The sequence below is a fragment of the Solea solea genome, chromosome 4 (assembly GCF_958295425.1).
Source record: "Solea solea chromosome 4, fSolSol10.1, whole genome shotgun sequence".
Lineage (NCBI taxonomy): Eukaryota > Metazoa > Chordata > Actinopteri > Pleuronectiformes > Soleidae > Solea > Solea solea.
The window spans coordinates 2,839,457-2,859,172 of NC_081137.1; the positions used below are offsets into that span (position 1 = coordinate 2,839,457).

General features: G+C 38.9%; 2 protein-coding genes and 1 non-coding gene across 3 annotated transcripts in view; 2 read left to right on the forward strand and 1 right to left on the reverse strand.

Moving 5' to 3' along the window:
- The first annotated feature begins 480 nt into the window (after nucleotides 1–480).
- On the forward strand, nucleotides 481–9,020 carry LOC131458654 (drebrin-like protein). The gene is made up of 4 exons (XM_058627854.1): nucleotides 481–799; nucleotides 4,158–4,206; nucleotides 6,237–6,313; nucleotides 7,222–9,020. Exons 1-4 carry the CDS (start codon nucleotides 688–690, stop codon nucleotides 7,803–7,805), a joined length of 822 nt encoding a protein of 273 aa, XP_058483837.1. The 5' UTR covers nucleotides 481–687; the 3' UTR covers nucleotides 7,806–9,020.
- Nucleotides 9,021–9,840: 820 nt separating this feature from the next.
- trnaa-agc (transfer RNA alanine (anticodon AGC)) lies at nucleotides 9,841–9,913 on the reverse strand. Its single transcript has one exon. It is a non-coding gene; the product is annotated as a tRNA-Ala (tRNA).
- A 2,237-nt stretch (nucleotides 9,914–12,150) lies between these two features.
- vps37d (VPS37D subunit of ESCRT-I) overlaps nucleotides 12,151–19,716 on the forward strand; it is a 29,322-nt gene continuing 21,756 nt past the window's right edge. The window contains exons 1-2 of the mRNA XM_058627860.1: nucleotides 12,151–12,368; nucleotides 18,893–19,064. Of these exons, the coding sequence (XP_058483843.1) occupies nucleotides 12,246–12,368; nucleotides 18,893–19,064 (295 nt within the window). The 5' untranslated portion in view covers nucleotides 12,151–12,245. The remainder of the gene's footprint in view (nucleotides 12,369–18,892; nucleotides 19,065–19,716) is intronic.

Consider the following 19,716-nt stretch of genomic DNA (forward strand, 5'->3'; position numbering starts at 1 on the left):
AGGATGTCCATATAAGGAGTGATGTATTATCCTCACTTTACCAACAGAGTTCACAGGCATACCTAATAAAATGACCTGTGAGTGGATAGCATAAAAATTATGACAATAAATATAATTTGATTTATAATCAAATTCTGTGTGATATAAAATATACTATTTAGACAACAGTAAAAATTACACAAAAAAAAAAATGTGTAAGACTTGAGGGAAACGATGTCAGGAGGCCGCTGCAAACAGAGGATGTGGAGCAAAAGAGATAATCAGCAGAAGGGAGCACTTTTGTCATTCTGCTGTGCTGGAGATAAGGAAATAAACACAGAGTGAGTTTCATTTTGGGAGCTGCTCTTCCCCTCTCAGGATCACATGGAGTGAGCGTGAATCTAAAGCTCAGCTGTGCTTTCTGTAAACATCTCAAGACAAAAACACACACACAAATAAAAAATAGAATCATTCCAAGAGTAGCCAGTGCAGAAGAGAAGAGAAGAGAAGAACTCCTAACAAGAAGCTTCTTCGATTCTCAGAACGAGAATATAAAAATACCAAAAATAACTGAGTCAACGGAGAAAAGAGGGAAGTGGTGAACAGTCGTCTTTCCGACACTCAGTGAAGCTCACAGCAGATGTGTGCTTGTGTGTGTGAGGAGTGTGATATTTTTCTTTTCTCTTCAATCCTCGAGAAACAGCGTCCATGGGTCTGTTACGTCGGTACATGTGGCTGTGGGTGATGATTGTGGTGCTTTTTGGGAGCTTCATCATCATCATCTTCTTCCTCCTCATCAACAGGTGCATCTCCAGATCAGGTGAGTGTCTCCTCGGCTCACTGTCAGTATGAAAACTCTTCAGTGTGTTCAGCTGAGGATTTCTACAATCAGTGACACCGATGTGAATTAAATTCAATCAAACTGAAAGCTTAGGTTGAATTAACTTCATTTGCTTGAGTATAACTAGTTTAAATGATTTTCTCAGCCATTTCCTATTGTCAGTGCATGTAGAGTGAGAGTGGAAGCTCAGAGACCACAGAAGACTTTCTGGATCTGTATAGAACAGATCAGAACAGCTCAGATCCAGATATGCCACTTTTGGTTAATTATTTTGTTAATTATCGCTTTATTGTAGATTTAGTCCCTTATACATTTGCTTATTTCTATTATAATATACATTTTTGGATGTGCAAACATTAACTTTATTGACGTAACAAATCCTTAAATTGGTAGAGGATTAAAGAATGATATGAAACATCCTAAAAAGCTCATTTATCATCATTCAGTGAGTTTTTACGTTTCTGTAACGTCTATTTTATTCTGAAAGGACAAAACTCCTCGACAAACGCTTTCACTTTTGATTCGACAAATATTTTTGATGCTGATAATATTGTAAGAGACATTAACGCGTACATAAACACAGTGACTTTATGTTTTTAATGAAAATTCAAGTGTAGAGTCATTTTTGTGGACCATTATAGCTTACAAATCCATGAAGAATGACATAAATCAGTTATTAATGATGAAAAAAAGGTGAATATTCTCCTAAAACTCTCATTTTGTCGTCATTCAGTACAGAGGTTTTATGATTCAGTGACGTCACACTCTTAGCTGACAGCTGCTGTAATCAGTAAACTCATTATGACGCGTCACTGCAGATTAAGTTGTTATAAAGTCATTAAAAAAGTAAAGTCAATAGTTCCAGTCATATGTTCTACAGTATTTTACTCTGAAAGGACAGACTTGCTCGACAAATACTTTCACTTTTGATTCAACAAATATTTTTCTTGCTGATAATATTTTGTTTAAGAGACATTAACGAGTAAATAAACACAGTGATTTTATGGTTTTAATCAAATGATCTATGAAGAATGAGAAAAATCAGTTATTAATGATGTAAAAGGTGAATATTCTCCAAAAACTCTGACCTAGTTTTAACTTTATGTGCATACACTGTGTAATATAATAACAATATAAATACAAATGTGTGCTACCACACTTCAGTGGCTGCTCTCATACAGTAAAATGAGTATTACAGTTGTTTGTGAGTTCAGAGGTCATCTGCTTTATTTTCAAAGTCTGCTGAATTATTCAAAGTGGGTCTGTAAGAATAGATGATGTCCCACTTCTGGAGCCCTTTGAGCCACACTGGACTACATAACTAAAATGGACTTGACCTCACTTCACATGATCTGATTACACTGGAAAATCCACTGACTTTGCTGTGAACTGTTTTTCCTGGAAGTGTGTCTTTGGTTAAAAAAGAAAAAGAAAGAAAGGAAGAAGTTTCCAGTGAAAACAGCGAAGAATTCTGCTGAAAAGGTTCTGCTGTGGCCTGAGCCACACTTTCCATGTTTGTACACAGAAAAATAAAAATAAAGAAACTGTGACATTATAGCTTGACTTCAACTCTTCTCATCATTATGACTTAGCATCTCAAAATTAAGAGTTAGTATTGTGAGGACAATACACTGAGAATGGGTTAAAAGATGAGAGGAACAATGCAGGAACCCGAGGTGAACGCGGGAGGAAGTTCTGAGCACAGGAGAGCACAGGACTTAACAAAAAGCAGAATATAAGGAAATAACTATAGCACTAAAATATACATTTACCACAGAGAGGTCTGTAACAACCTGCCAACCAGAGGCTGGAGAACCAGGAAATGAGTAGAGGCTTGTGATTAGATTGAAAGCAGGTGTGCTCCCGTCCACTGCAGGTGAACTGATTGCATGTCGTGGTGAACGCAGGAAAAGGAGGAGACGTAGGCGGAGCATGACATAATTATGACTTAGTTTCTCAAAACTATGACCTAGTATGTCATAATTCTTACTTAGTATATCAAATTATGACCTAGTTTGTCATAATTCTTACTTAATGTATCAAATTATGACCTAGTATGTCATAATTCTTACTTAGTGTATCAAATTATGACCTAGCATGTCATAATTCTTACTTAGTGTATCAAATTATGACCTTGTATGTCATAATTCTTACTTAGTATGTCAAATTATGACCTTGTATGTCAAATTATGACCTTGTATGTCATAATTCTTACTTAGTATGTCAAATTATGAGCTTGTATGTCATAATTCTTACTTAGTGTATCAAATTATGACCTAGTATGTCATAATTCTTACTTAGTTTCTCAAAACTCTGACTTATCTCATTGTAAAGAGATGATAATGAGATACTATGTCATCATTGTGACTTATTAAATTATGACTCAGTATCTAAGAATTATGACTTAGTTTTTCAAAATAATAACTTATTATCTCATAGAAGAGAGATGTTATCTCATCATTATGACTTAGTATCTCATAACTATTACATAGTATCTTGTAATTACATACAGGATTGTGTGAAAGTCATTATATTAATTACAGTCTTTAAAAATAAGTGAGCAGTTTCATTGGTTTCATTCTCAAAAGCATGAACTACCTGTTTTTAATAAGACACAACACAACACTGAACTGTAGAAGAGGAAGGAAAACCAAAGCATCGCACATACTGTCTCTGTAACTGAGGTGGTGACTGTAAAGCAGAAGTACAAAGCTATTAATCGAAATCATAAAAATATGTCTCACTAGGGCAACAAGTTTTAACACAAATGATATAATCCTGCGCACATAAAGAAGATTATTTGTGGGAAACGTGGCAACCAGTGGTGACGACGTCACCCATGAGAATCTGACCCTGAGCCCCCAGAATCATGATTTGTTGACATTTTGCAACAGGAAGGTCATGTAATTTAGCTATTTTCCTCTGAATTGGACCATCATTTACAAAATTGACATCATGTTCTATTGAAAAAGAGCTGTATTAGCACTGGAGACCATTCACTCCTCAGTTATTTTTGCCCCCCAGTGGCCATTCAGTATATATTTACTTTAGCATTGGCATTCACCAGAAAATTACATCCACGTTTTTTAATATAGAGTCTATGATTTGGAAGAATAAAATGTTACTGCACGTCTTTATGTAATATAATAATTGTTGGCTTTTATGTTCTATTAAATAATAACAATAATAACAATAATAAAAATCTTATATTACCTTTAAAAAATATTTCACATCAGGAGTTGTGAAATGTTTAAAAGTGATGAATTTGTCTAATGTTTTTGTTTTTAATTCTCTCTCTGTGTAGCTTTAAATTAACAGCCTGTTCTCTGTCCCACAGGAAAACACAGAATCTCACATCTTCAGAGACGAACGGTCGTCAACAAACAGTAAGACTTTACTCATTTTCTTGCTAAAAACCTTCAAAAGCTTTGACAGTTGAAACACAATAATTGTGTTACATATCCAAATCAACAGAATTAAGTAGGTGGACGATGTCACTGCATTATGACTTTATTCTCATAATATTACGACTTCATTCTAATAATATTAACTTCTCATTATATTGCAACTTTATTCTAGAAATATTCATTTTTTCTCTTCAATTTGGCCCTAATACTACGAAACAAAAATTAAAATAGAATGAACCTCTAACCCTGGTAACCCAGTAACCTCAGGAATCAAACTAAATGAACCAGTGTGGACAGTGGGATTAGCACAGAGACTGCACAGGTGGGACAAACTGGACACAGATCAATCGCATTAGGCAATCAAAGGTGTCGCCAGGACAGGAAGTTAAATTAAAAAAGGTACACACACGAGGAAGGAGTACAAAATAAAACTGGAAACAATTAAAACAGAAATAACAACATAAATCCAGGGGCCGTCACAATGTTGCCTACCACTGCTTTAACAAGCTCCAATGTTCATTGATTGATTGTATATGTTCAATATTATTTGAACACATTTTATTGTGAACGGGTTCAGCAGACAAAGATAGACAGTTTTAAACCTCACTGTTTTTCCATGGCTTTCTTATCCCCCCCATCCACTGCCTGTGGGTTGCCACAATGATCATTTTCAATAGGTTAATACTAATAATTATTGAATGTCTGGCTTTCTGAATATACAATAGAATAGAACCTTATTGTCCAGCCTGATCAGGACAAAAATATTTTTACATTATGTGAAATACAGATTTAAAAAGTACAGATTTTGTGTGAGAGTTGCTGCAGATCAGTCCTCTCCCCGCTGCGCTTATTATTTCAGACGTGTCTGAACGATAACCACAACCTCTCGGCTCACTAATGGAGTTGAGCTGTGGCGTTCTGCCATCAAGGCGTACGGAAAACGTTTTCAGTCAAAGGTTGTTATAAAGGCGGAATGATTGAGAGGATAACAGTGTGTTGTTTTGATAAACAACTGTGGTCTGTGTCTAAACACACAAAGCGAGCTGTGTGTGTGTGTGTGTCACAGTGTCGACGGAGAGCGTTTCAGTTTCAAGGCTGGATTTTCACTTACACATGTCATTGAGGTTTGGAACGAGGACTTTCTTCCTACTGGAACAGATCCTGCGTCTGGTTTCACTGCGGCTTCAGATTTTAAAAACCACACTCCAGGATCTCTTTCACATACTATTCCACTGTCACTGTTATTATTATTATCATCACTGATTTTTTCCCCTCTAATTCTTTCATTTCTTGTGTTTTAGGGCGGGGGGGAGAATAAACGTGTCATAACACTGTCATGGAAAATGATAACAAACATATTTCTCAATTATTAATTCACTCTACATAAAATAAATGCATTGAATCATGTTTCACTGATTCTAATATAATATCATATTCATTTTGAACTTTGCACAAAATGACTCATTTTTACTTTTCATTGTTGCTGATTTGGTTTGTTATCTATCTATCTATCTATCTATCTCTAAATAAATAAATAAATGAAATACATTTTTATTTTGTTTTAATACAAACTCTTGCTTAAAAACTATGATGCAAATATGACATACTTTTATACTGTAAAACATTTAATTTCCATGTTTCTCCATTTTCTCTTTTATTATTGTTAATTGTTTATATATACAGTATAATTCATATTTTCACCATTTTAATCTTCTGAAACTAAATTTAGCTCAGCTAAACTTAAATAAACCTCACTAAGTGAAGGTAAACTGCCTGATGCATTTACTCTGAGATACTCTACAGATGACTCTACAGAAAGATGAAGCATAAATGATGCCATTTGTCCACGTTGTTGCTGTGTAGTTATTTTAGTGCCATTTTTCCATCTGTAGTATCTCAGGCTTCACTTAAAGCAGCCGCTGGCTGCAGAATCAAAATCCCTCATAAAATCCCTGGCAAGTAAAGTGTGAAAGATTTTTTCCTAAATGTTTCTCTCCTCATCTTCACAGTAGCAACGCGTACCAGGAGACAAACCAGCAAAGCGTCACTCCTCCTCTGCCTCCTCGGACACAGTTTCTCATGGCTGGTATGTCTCTGCTGTTGGATCATATGATGCAAAAAAAATCCCCCCTAAAATTTCCCTCAGTCCTCTCTCTTCCTTTTTTTTTTTTTTTACTTCACCACCACATTATCACAACTGTGCACAGAAAAACCTCAGTGCACAATCTGCCTTTTGACAATGAACACACATGAGTTCATCACTGGTCACAACTGTCTGTGAACTGGACCCAGATCCAAGACCAAACCACATATTTTTTTTATTCATTGGAGAAGAAAAGTACTATTGTTACTAAAATAGCTTCACTGTCAGATTTTTATAAGCACATTTAAACCTAACATTAGTGTAGGGTTGTAGTAGTGGTTTGATAGTGTTTTAGATAATGTTTGGGGGCGGTCTATTGTATAGTATTTTGTTGTACTTCCTTTAGATAGTTTTGTTCATGAATTGTATGGTATTGGCATCTTTAGGCTTTACAAAATGGGGTTTTTCTTCTTTCTTTGTGTTGTTCAGTCAAAGTTATGATTTATTTTACATTGTGTATTTTGTTTAAAACAAGATTCGCAATAATTGTGCAGAAGTCACAAAATAGACCAGTTTTATTTTACTTTTGCTTATAAAAACAAGCCAAATTTTTTAAATTTAGTACTTTTTGCTGGCGTATATTTATATAGTTGGTGAAAATGAAATCATTTCATCAGTTTGCCTATTGGTTGTGCTGAAAAAAAGGATATGAGACACTCTATACTGCACATTCTTATAATTTCTGTATGTTTCATCATAGTAATGGAAAAAATCAGCCTAAATGCTCTTAGTTCTATGCACACCACTGTGACCACAAGGGAGCTGAGCTTAAAGCAAAGCTCAGGCCCACACACTGTTGAGAATTAACGTGACGTATTATCAGCTTGTCCTAATGATATCTGTTGTTTCAGAGGCACAAAGCTATGAGAACCTGGCTGACACACCTGTAGACGGAAATAATAAGAAGATTAACAACAATAAACAGCTTGTTGATGACTACGAGCAGGCTCTGAATGACTACGAGCAGCCGCAGGAGGAATATGTGCAGCCTAAGGATGACTACGAGCAGCCGCAGGAGGAATATGTGCAGCCTAAGGATGACTACGAGCAGCCTGAGGAGGAATATGTGCAGCCTAAGGATGACTACGAGCAGCCTGAGGAGGAATATGTGCAGCCTAAGGATGACTACGAGCAGCCTGAGGAGGAATATGTGCAGCCTAAGGATGACTACGAGCAGCCTGAGGAGGAATATGTGCAGCCTCAGGATGACTACGAGCAGCCTGAGGAGGAATATGTGCAGCCTCAGGATGACTACGAGCAACCACAGGAGGAATACCTTCAGCCTCTGGACGTAGACTTGCAGTCTCAGGAGATCCTCTCTCCTCCGTTCAATAACCCAGATCCATCAATGGACAACGTTTCCATGGAGGATTACGACGACATCGGAGGTGAAGACGAAAACCAGGGTGAAGAGGACTACGACGATGTGGGTTAAACAACCCACGAGAGACTGAGAGTTTGACCCGAGTGACCCTTTCTCATCCAGATCCTACAAGAGCAGAGAGACGAAGACAACTTCACCTTTGTTTTCATGAACAAGGTGAAATGAATGGGGAGAAAAGTATAAAGAGCTGCTCTGAAATCTGCTGAATAGAAAGCACTAAAATCACATGAAATCACGTGAAATGCCAGCTATTGAATATAAGCATACATTTGTTTTTATAAAGGTGGCTATTGAGTGAGCATTCAGGTTGTTCTTGAGTAAAATAAACCTTATTTTTGCATGATGAATGCCCACTGACAGTTGTAGAATTCAATGGACTCTGATGGACACCTTTTCTACTGGAGAAATTGCCTCTAAATGAGCAAAGACTGCTGAGAGAAGCTCCTGTGGCTCCAGGGTCAAGAAATGTTTGAAAGTTGCAAAGTCTTATCAAACTTCATTCCCGGGTTTTAGTGGATTTTTGTTGGCTATGACTTGCATAAAAATATTAATTGGCATTATTATTATCATCACATCATGCCATGCAAATTCCAGTGTGATTTCAGGCACAGAATCTTCCTGCCAGTAACATATCCATTAGCCATGACTATTTTTGGCAAGCCTACAACTTGGAACAGTGCCAAATCTTTTTGTCTTTTTTTTTTGCCTTACTTAATTTTATTACCACTTTATTACCAGTTTGGGCAAACTGTACAGTTACAGATTGCCTCCTTCCTAAAGTTATCAAAACAAAGTGAATCACAAAAACAACAAAATTGAGATCAATAGTAATGATACAGTGGTTTTCTTATTTTGTATTTTTTATATAAAATGGTATAAAACATATTTAGTGCAGTCCCAAGTTGTAAAAGCTAATATTTGCTATCAACACTGATGGCTAATGGCTATGCTAACAGCGAGGAGAGTAAACATACTGAAGCAAAAGTGAAGGTTGTTAGAAATATTACAGTTAAGTACAAATGTTTCCCTAAAATACAGTAATATTAATACAATAAAACAATTATATATGTATAATTATTATTATTGTTATTATGTTACATTACCTAACTGGGCGTATGCAGCACTTTAGCCCAAGACGACAGTGTTGCTTGTTTTTACAGTGCAGACTTTCTTTGTACTTGTATTACTTGCACCGTTCATTATTTTCATCAGTAAAATCTGAGTTAATTATTCTCTTCTTTCATGTGATTAAAATATTCCCCTGTTGTCTGTGGCAGTGTCTTCACGTTGGCAGATGGACACACACATCACCACTTCAGAGGTTGTGTGTGTGTGTGTAAACTCTGGTTTTAGCTAATGAGGCACTGCCTCTTTTTTGTGGCGAGAAAATGTGTCTTGGAGAAGTTGGTCATGAACATAAGCACCTATAGACATTCTGTAAAAACCATATCCTACTTTATGAGAGTGTGTTTGTTAGAGTCCTCAACAACTAGAACATTTAAATAACTGACAACAGTTAGACTGTTGCCTGTAATGTAAGATTCACACATGTAAGCTAACCATTTAGTATTAGTAATATACTTTTGGAGTGAAGTACAGCTTTGATGCTAATCCCCCTTAATAACATGTGTCCCAATGTTCTTAAACATTCACATGTTTGTGGCTCAATTATATTCTTTTTTTGTTCTATTTTTCTAAATATTTAATACTGAATACTGAGTTTGATGTCTGATCATTTTTCAATAATGACCTTGTTTGACAGTGCATTTGAGGTCATAAAAATGCTCGTCACTCACTTTATACCCACACACTGTCCAGTAAGAAAGTATTCATTTATTTTATTGTTCTATTTGACTATTCAATTTCCAACATCTGAGCTAATCCCCACCCCAACGTGTTCTTGGTTTTCTGAATTATTTGTAGTTTCATCTAGCTAGCTGAGTCATATCGGCTACACTGCTGCGTGTCATGTAAATGAACTATTTAGTACAAGTAGTATACTTTCATAGTGACATACAAGCTTTGGAATATAGTCTCCATTCTGTGCGAAATGTTTAGTGTGAGGAAAGTTCATAAAATTTACCTTTGGAGGATGCGGGCATCGATCCCGCTACCTCTCGCATGCTAAGCGAGCGCTCTACCATTTGAGCTAATCCCCCCGTGCTCCTGTATCGGACGTCCGTGAACGCACCACCACATGAGTACGCTGGACTACGGAAACTTGAGTATTAAATTATTTCTTTAAGTCTTTATTGATATTTTTTCACAGGGGTCATCACTGAGGTGTTTGTACTTTTACTTTTATGCCTTTTCTTACTCTCTTTCTGTTTTTTTTTTATCTCTAATATTGGCCGTGTTTGATGATGCATTCAACGCCCTAAGCATGCCTGGGAATCACAGAATTGTGTGCACTTGCCCAGTCTGGTGTAAAACAAAAACCAACCCAGTTATTTTAATTTTATATTCAAACTAAGTGCGTCACTGACATAAAAACAGAGAGTCAATAAGTCAGTAAAGGGAAACAATAAGTCTATGTATCCAAAAACGTGTTTATAAGAGTTTAATCGCGTAGAAATATTTCTGGCCTGGAGGTTTATTTAAATACAACAGTTGAGGACAATGCAAATGTAATTATGCAAACCAGTTTTGTGAATCTTAACTCTAACTTGATTATATATCTTTATAATAATAAAACAATAGAGCTTATTCACTGTTATCTATGTACAATCTTTCATTTTCACTTTTTTCTTCACTCTGTTTACCTTGGGTGCCCCCTAGTGGGTGTGAGAGCCCAAATAATACTGAGACTGGGGGGGGGGTCAAAAATTATTTGGTCAAGTTTTTAAGAAAAACACCCAAAGCCAACAGTTTGTTGACCTACATTCATGGAGTGATTCCTCACACAGAGACCACATAATAACATAATATGCAACAACATAATAACACAGTGTCTGACGCTCTCTCTCTCTCTGTGTCCTCGGTTGTTTACATGGAAGAGATCTGGGTTTGGATGCAAGGACTGAGCCACAGTTTGGGGTTTTAGTGAACTCAGACGTGATGAAGGCCAAAAAAGTGGGTGAAAGTTGTGGGGGAATTTACACCCAAAAGAACTCAAATGCACAAAAATCAGCTCAGCAAAAAAACAAGAATCCAACGTTACCATGACAGCAGATCACTTTTTCACTTCTTTGACCTTGTTTTTAAGTTATAAAACAGTATAATAATAATAATGAGAATAAATTGTTTATTAGCAGTTACCTTCGCATTTATTTAACTGCTTGTTTAAAAGAAGCAGAATAAAAAATTATTTTCATGTTTTTGTGTAATCTCAGCTTCATACTCCCTCAGTTGTACAGTTAATCACTGATATGTTGTGTCTGTAATGTAGCTTTTGGTGTGTCTGTGTGTGACACTAAGTGTATATGATTTAAATTGAATTGAGTGACGACTTCAATTTTGAAATGTTTGCACCGGAAGTTAGGCTTAAATAGTTAGGCTTAAATAGGCTAAGGGCTCTAACTTCATATACATACAGAGAGAGCAACATTAAATTAACTATTTATTTTATATTTAACATTTAATAAAAATAGCATAATTCATATTTTATTTAAAAACTGCTTTGTGTGGGAAAACAGCTTAAGCAGATGAAATAAGGAGAGAAGCATGTGGACATTTTTTTTCCATGAATCAGTAGTTTAATACAGCTGTGCTCCTGCTTCTTCCTGTTTGAATGTTTGAACTTGTTTCAGCTCTAACTTCTCACAGTCAGCATCACTTTTTGCTGAAAACGCATGTTTTTTCTTCATTTTATCACATTTTAATTCAAATTATTCATACTATAATGGTGCCAGTATGCGGCTGCATGTGTAGCATATACAGTAAGTGAATATTTTACAATTTCAATTAGATTTTATTAAACTTGTGACACCATTTTAAGAGAGATTGTGATGAAAATCCCATCAAACAATGCAGTTGCTGGTATATCTTGCAATTATTTGTAATACCAAGCTGTCAAATTGCTATATTTGCTTTTAAATCATAATATTGTTCTTTGTCACTTATTATTAAGTTGTTGCTTGAATTAATCATTTTATGTATTTGTAATGCATGGGATAATTGAAAAGGGTTACATTTCCTTTTATTTAATTGACTTTAATCATATTACTGTAAGTGCAGCTGTAACTATATTTTTATCACTCTGTTACTATTCATACACTTTATGATTATTTTGGTAATTAAGCTTTTCGGTTGCATGTTATTATAGTAGTAGTAGTAGTAGTAGTAGTAGTAGTTGCTGTTTAGGTTTATCAAAAGTTTTACCAAGGGTGAAATTTGTATTTTTATTTTGAAAGAGTTCACCGGAAGTGCAACAGTTAACTGCATCCCCCGGCTTGACTCTCCATGCGGACAGATCGCATCTTGCATTCCGACGGCAGCGGGATGTAACCGCTGCTGACTTCATGTCTCCGAGCCGCGTTGTGAAGGAATAAAATGTCCCTGGTGAAGGAGTCCGGCTCTTGTCCTGACGGTTACCGGGCTCTGAGCACTAGTGAGCTGCGGGAGCTTCTCCAGGACGACGACAAAATGGACCAAATCATCCGACTGAATGAAACGGTGGGTTCCGCTGCTCTGTTCCCCCCGAAGAACCCGGGGTGTCCGGAGGAATCTGCGCCTTATTAACGCTTCATTACGTCCCTTTTATCGCCTGTAACAATGCCGTTCTCTCGTTTTCACTCTGCGTGTTTTGTTCTCTCTTCGCTGAAAATTAGTGTTTATGTATTTTGTGTCATATAACATGATATGTGTAGCAACGTAAATCCGCTTATTACATGGCTCATCGATCGTGTGCGTGGCGAGCGGTCGCATTTCCAATCTGGTTTTTACCGACTTTTTTATATTTGCGTAAATTAAACAGATGCCGAACAGAAGATTTAAAGCAGATTTGTGGATCTGTTTAATGTTCGCGTGATTAGTTTGATCTACAAGTGTTCGTAGTGCACAAAAGGCATCGTGGTGTTGGAGCCGCTATGCATTTGCAGTCCTTACGCCAAACTCCGTTTAAATACCTCGCAAAATAGAGTTTTTCCATCTCCCTGCACTTTGCTGTACAAAGTGGGAGATTACTTAAGAAACCGTTTTCCTTTTTATAACACACTTTTGATTTCGGCATCATTTGAATGTATTCAACATCTCCCATTTGAAAGAAATGTCAACTTTTTACAAGTAATCTTTATGTGACATTTTCATTCTAAGGCTGTTCTGACGTGCTTATGTATCTTCAAGGAGAAGTGTCATGTCCTTGCATTAGGTAGCATCCTATTGTGATACATTTGTGCCGAATTGAAGGGTGATGTATAAGCTTATGGAAACATTGAATTCATGTTATTTAGTAAATGTGGTTTTGCGTATGAGCATAGAAAGCCAAAAAAATGCAGGTATTTTGATCGGAATTCCGCGTGCATTACACTGCATTAGTCATACCATTGATGTGTGTCTCAGGGCTACATGATGAGCTTCCTGGTGTCAACCAATACTTCTTACTGACACACACACATGCATGCATGGGCCCCATTTTCATTAGGTGTGCCTTGGGGGTGCTCAAACAGAACAGAGTCTCTCCATCAAGATTCAGCGGGCTATAGAGTTTCATTGCGTTCTCATGGCTGTGGCTGGGGTGACAACAGCAGCAGTGTGTGCACTGAAACAGTACCAGTGTGTGCTCATCACCATCAATACATGTTCTCGCCATGTTAATGTGGAGCGAGTTGAGAAATTAGAATATTCCTGGAAGAAGAAGGTCCTCGCGTTGAGAACTGCTGGACGGCACCTTTTGAGCTCCACGCCACTTCTTCCCTGATATGTTAAGACAGCTAAGGCTGAAAGTCATGTGATATTGCTTAAAAAGAAAGAGAAAGGCATGACTTTTGTTGGCGACGGGTGTGACATGTGAAACCTGGCTCTTGTGAGTGAAATGGTACGTTGGAGCCAGAGCGGTTCACTCTCCCGGGGGGGTCATACAACTCTTCGCCTGGGAGACTATTGAAATTCACCCAGTGTGCCATTAACCTGTCATTAGCTTATCATATAAAACCTGTGACATTCGCTTCCAGTGCTTGGTGCAGCTGTATTATAATCATGAAGCATATGTTTGCTGTGATGATTTCACAATGTTTTTTATTCGTATGAGCTCTGGGAGCACAGCGCTTCATTAATCTCATGCAAACGACAAGTGTTATGTAAACTGCTGAGTTGAATCAATCATAATGTCATATATACTGCAGCTTTCTTGGCAGCGCTCATCTCGTCCTTATTTGTAACTGTCAGAACAAGAAGCGACATGTCCGCCGAGTGCAATAATCTGACACATCAGGTTTTTGTCACCGGTGCTACAGCTGCTTCTGCCGCAGCGTTGTTGTGATCCCAAACAGGCTGGCAGATAAATATCAATCCAAATAACTTTTATTTATGCAAAAGCACCAGTTTATATGATATGACAACAACACGCAACCTCCGGAGAGCACTCATCAGCGGTAAAGTCAGCTTTTTGCTGCCATGAACAATAAATAGTGGTAAAAAATAATAGTGTGAAAAGAATTCATCAACTATTTTGTTTGATGAATGTTGAAGCAAAGCTTGTCGTAGCCCCACAATAACACATAACAGCAGGCGTGTTTGGCCCTTGATGGTGGTGGCGGCTTTTGGAAGTCAGCATGTTTATATGCATGTTAGAAGTCCGATTTTAGTCGGACTAAGACATTAATTCAGGTTTCCTTAATGTCATATCAACACGTTAGACAAACGTTGAGCTAGTCTTAGTCGGAATGACAAATGTGGATAGTGCGATTCATAGTCAGATTACTCCGGCATGTATATGCTTAGTCGGACTGGAGTTGGACTTGGCGTTCTGTGCATGCACCAAAATGTCCTCCCCAGTCTTTGACCCTGAAGTAGAAGGAGACGACATATAAACCACATTTCTTTCGACTCTACCTCGACTAAGACGACGACGACAAAAAAAACAACAAAAAAAAACTTGCTCATACATCGCACTTATGACTAGCACTTCATAGTTTGGCTTACTTGAAGCTCTTAATTACTTCTAGCTCTTATTTGTACCCAAATGTTTAAATGCACTTATTGTCGGCAGCGTCTTTCTTCAGACAACACGACAACCACAAGAGCCATGTTCTAGCAGACGTACAGAACCACAAACTGGTCCATCTCACTGACCAATTATTGCCTGTCCTAGTCAGACTACGGCCTTAGCTCGCTTAAACTGTGCATGTAAACGCATGGAGTGTCTGTCATGGCCAACTTCATCGTGAGAGTTGCTGGTGTTGCTAAAGTGATTAATCTGCCTGACGACAAACTGCATCTCAATTTCCTTTGGGATTGAGTCTGGAAAAGGGTGTAGTCACTCCCTCCCACCTCCAAGAGGTGTACATCAAAATGCCTCGGTTTGCGTTTGGATAAACCTGGGTTCACTCAGTCCAAAACGTGACGGCAATGCAGTGTCCTCCATTGTTGGGTGCACTTTGTCCGAATAAAACGTGTCAAAAAACACTGGCAAAGGGGGAGAACTCTATTTGGACAGTGTTCATTCATTCATTATCTAGCGCTTTATTCTCCACCATGAGGGCCGTGGGGGGTCACTGGAGCCAATCCCAGCTGACACAGGGCCAAAGGTGGGGTCACACCCTGGACAGGTCGCCCAGTCCATCACACAGAGACAAACAATGATTCGCTCTCCCGTTCACAGCTACGGTCAGTCCGTCCAATTAACCTCGGCATGTTTGTGGACTGTGGGAGGAACCTGGAAAAAAAAAAACCCACACACAACATGAGGAGAACATGCAGTCACTCCTTACAGAAAGGCAGACCTGGGCCTTTTTTGCTGTAAGGCAACAGCGTTAGCCGCTGAAATATGGTTTCAGAACCAATGTGTGACACTGGTGTTACAAGAAGGATTCCCTGTCATGGAAAAGCCTTCTCTTCTTCTTTTCATCCGAGGGGCGGCTGTTTAATTAACGCCTCTGCGTTACAGAAGTCTCATTAGGTTTGAGTCTCACTTCAGATAAAAGAGAAGCACCTATTTACTGCATTTCATGTGGTCAGACACGTCCGACCACAGAAAACAAAGGCGGCGCTGCTCTTTTGTCTCCTCCAGGATCTGAGTCTCCTGCTCCCAGAGTGTCATTTATCAGGCACGATAAACAATATCAACTGTGTTCTTACAGCCTGTGCATCACAATTCAACAAGCATTTTGCTCTCAACAGACTGTGTCAGTTGTTTGATGAGTAGAGTACACAAAGCAGGAAACGGAGTGTCCTGTTTAGGGAAACTTGACACATAATTGGTTCAAAACACGCCGTGTTATTTTCATTCTCCTGAATCAGACGCGCCGTATCTCGGCCCGTCGTTTGACCACAGGGCACATTCTGGAAATTCCGCCGGACTTTAGACTCATGCGTCCTTTTTGACGACCCGTAAAATGTGAGACAGATGCAGCGAACGACGCTGGACCAAGTGAAACGGGCCTTTGCGTCCGGAGTGAGTGACTGCTGAAAGGGAAGCAGTTGAAACCGAAATGTATCCGGCTGGGCAGAGTCGCAGGAATGCTGAGACTGATGGAGCATTCAAGACAATTTTGGTTTTTGTGCAGTGTGGAGCTCACAGAGTGGCTTTGTGTCGGTGTTTGTGAGACACTTTTAACTGTTTCTGTACAGTGACGCCGTGACTCTGCGTGTTGGCAGTGCTGAGCTGCTGCAGCTCATTTGAGTAATTTATAGTTTCCCTGTGGTCTTGTGACAGTGTGACTTTCCCAACCGCTCCCCCGCACGAGCATACCTCACCCAGCATGGTGCCTTATAAGCCATAAAAGGTCGGAAATGTGACTTTTCAACATAAATTGTATGAATAAAGGTTTCATCTGTATATTAATCCCATTTATGATTCGATCCCATGTATTTTATTATGTCATTGCTCCTCTCATAGACTGTAAGTATTAACATGTGGCTGTGGTTACTATTAGATGGCAGCATCTTCGGGTTAGTGGGGGCAATGTTTTTCCCCTCTGGCACGCCTGCGGGACGTCACACTGGGGGTGTGGTTAAATCCTCGATTCCACGCCGTTTCAACCAATATTCGTTATCGTTTAATAATGAAACAGTAGGGGTGGGAATCACGATACCAATAATATCACGATACAGCGATTCTGCGATCAATATACTGCAAGACAATCATATACTGATACATCATGATATCTGTCTAACACCTGTGCAGGATTTCTCGATTTATTCACAGCATAGAGAACAAAGTGCATAAAGTCTATGTATTTATCATGGATAGGCAGGTAACCAGTTTTCCCATTAGATTCAATTCGATTAGATTAGATTCGATTCGATTAGATTAGATAAACTTTATTCATCCCCTTTGGGAAATTCAAGTATTCCAGTTTTCAGTGATCTAAAACTGAGTTTTTAAAAAAAAACACATTAAAAGGTGTGAGATTCTTTCAGATATGTGTGAAAATAGCCTAAATAAAGTATGTGCAGCAGTGGTTTCCCTCCCAGGTCCAGGTAGAATAAACATGATTAGACTCCTCACTACAGCTGTGCCAATCACCTCACCTGGTGCTTCCCCCGCTGAACCTGCTGCACAGCAGCTGTCTCTTCAACAGCTGACAGAATCCTCGTTTTTAAAGCAGAATTATTCACTGTTCAGGTGCAATGTGACAATTTCTGTGAGTCAACTGAATGTCTTTGGCTTCATGATTAAATTATCCAAGTCATTTGTCACTGTTTCATTGACAAAAGGATCAATGATGGTATTGACTTCCAGATTAAGTGATAAGGAGAATATGCCCTGATATTCTGGAGTTCTCTTCGTGGAGTCCACCTTTCCTGCATGAGATTAAGAGGAAATGACATAACACAACTTTCTGAAAGCCACGTGATGGCTCACAGAACATGAAAACACAGGTGGTAGGCTGCTTAGCCATCACTCACACACACACACTGCAAATATTTGCAGTAGTTCCATTGACTTTGTATGGTTTCAGCTTCAGTGTGTTATCTGGTGTTTGAGTATGTCGTGTCATACAGAAGCTGAACAGAGAGAGTTGATGATAAGATGGTTCTCAGGTGTTTAGCCAACGCCCTCGTCCTTCATCAGGTGCTGTTTTACCAGCAGCAGAGCATAAAGAAAGTCTGACAGAAAGATTCCACACACACAAACTTGATTTTTATATCTTAGCCAGGACACATCGTACACATTCTCTAGCCCCTTAACTTAACCCTAACAAAACCAACTCTAACCCTAAAACCAAGTCTTAACTCTAAAAAAGCCCTTTAAAGTTGTGGGGACCAGACAAAATGTCCCTAACTGTCCTCACAAAGTTTGTTGTTTGTCCCTGTACTCACACACACACACACACACACACACACACACACACCTCTCTCCTTCACCCGCGAGTCCCTGTGTTCATATGAAGTCATGCAGCTGTGGTGGGTGTAACCCCTGTGCTCTCTGCACGTTTAACACCATGAGTCATTGAATGCACCGCGATAACAAACATAAAAACATTTCTTCACTCTGGAGCTAAAATCTGCATCTGTTTTAAAACTGTTGGTTTGATGGTTTTATGGCGAGTTCCGTTTACATCGGAAGTTAGAACTTGATGACCGTGTTCATAAAGACAAGTTAAAAAGGAGAAAATTGTATACTCTAATTAGGGTATAAGAGTATTTGGTTGTCGACTCACAGTGGCTATGCAAAGTATATTAAAAACATTCAAAACAAATGTTTTTTCAATGGCAGCATTTATAAAAACAAATATTTCTGCTCCAGTGAGTAGTAGTAGGTTAGTGGACTTTGTGTCTTTGAGGTTTCTTGAATGCATCTTGAAGCTGCTCCTCTAAACTCAACACACTGTGAACCCTGCCTTACTTTTACTCGCTCTCATGCACTGGAGTTTAGAATATACAATAAATAATACCAACAAATTTTCAGTGTGGAGACACCTCCGCAGTAATGGCAGCTTGCTAGTTTGATGCATTCATCTCAAGAGAATTGTACATTTATGAATCAGGAACAGAAAAGAATCTTCTAATCAGAGTTTTTCTGATTTTCTGTCCAGTTCCAGGAGCTTCAGGTGGACAGGGAGACGCTGCTGACCTCCAACCGGAACTTGGCCGAGGAGAGCCTCGCCCGGCGACCACGTCTCAATAACGGCAAACTCCAGCTGGCGGAGAAATACCGGGAACTGTCCAACCTGGCAACCACATGCTGGGAAAAACGGAGTCGGCTCGGTGAGTGGACAAAAAGGCGGGGTGGGGTGGGCTGGGGGTGGGGTATCGGGTTCTGGTTTCACATGGATGAAATGCCGGTAAACGATCGCTATGGAGACATAAATCAAAAAAAGTGTGTGGTGGTGGCAAGGTCACTGGTTCAAATTCCAGGAATGGATTAGTGAAAAAGTCCTTGCTCCGTGAAAGTGAAGCAGGATTTGCTTTCATTTTGCCAGTGACAGCGCTGCTCTGCGTCTGACCTTAGAACAGCTGATTATCAAACTCACGTGGCCTCACAGCTTTTTTCACGGGCTGCAAAGGAAAATAAACAAAGGAAGAAATCACGGGGAAAACCCATGCAGCGTTTGCACCCTCACCACTGAAGGTTTAGAGTAATTACACATGAAATCCCACAGTGGCTCCTCATTGTCTTCCCTTGTAATTGCAGTGAGACTCACAGCCTTTCCCTGCTGCACCATCACAGGCATAGAAAGCAAAAAAATACTCCTCAATCACCGTTGACTCGCTGCGACACTTTCCGCTCATTCGCAGAGTTAAGGGGAAGTTTCACATCAGAGCTCAGAAAAAGCTTTCGGGGCTGTCAGCGAGACGAGGCTTCAACTGCTCATCGAAAGCCTCAGCGTGACTGTGCTTTGGTCATGGGAACGAAATG

Excerpts from the sequence above, each read along its gene's own strand:
- LOC131458654 (XM_058627854.1), top strand. The coding sequence starts at position 688 with ATGGGTCTGTTACGTCGGTACATGTGGCTGTGGGTGATGATTGTGGTG. Across the intron at positions 800-4,157 it reads CAGGTGCATCTCCAGATCAG|GAAAACACAGAATCTCACAT; the intron begins GTGAGTGTCTCC and ends TCTGTCCCACAG. Across the intron at positions 6,314-7,221 it reads GACACAGTTTCTCATGGCTG|AGGCACAAAGCTATGAGAAC; the intron begins GTATGTCTCTGC and ends CTGTTGTTTCAG.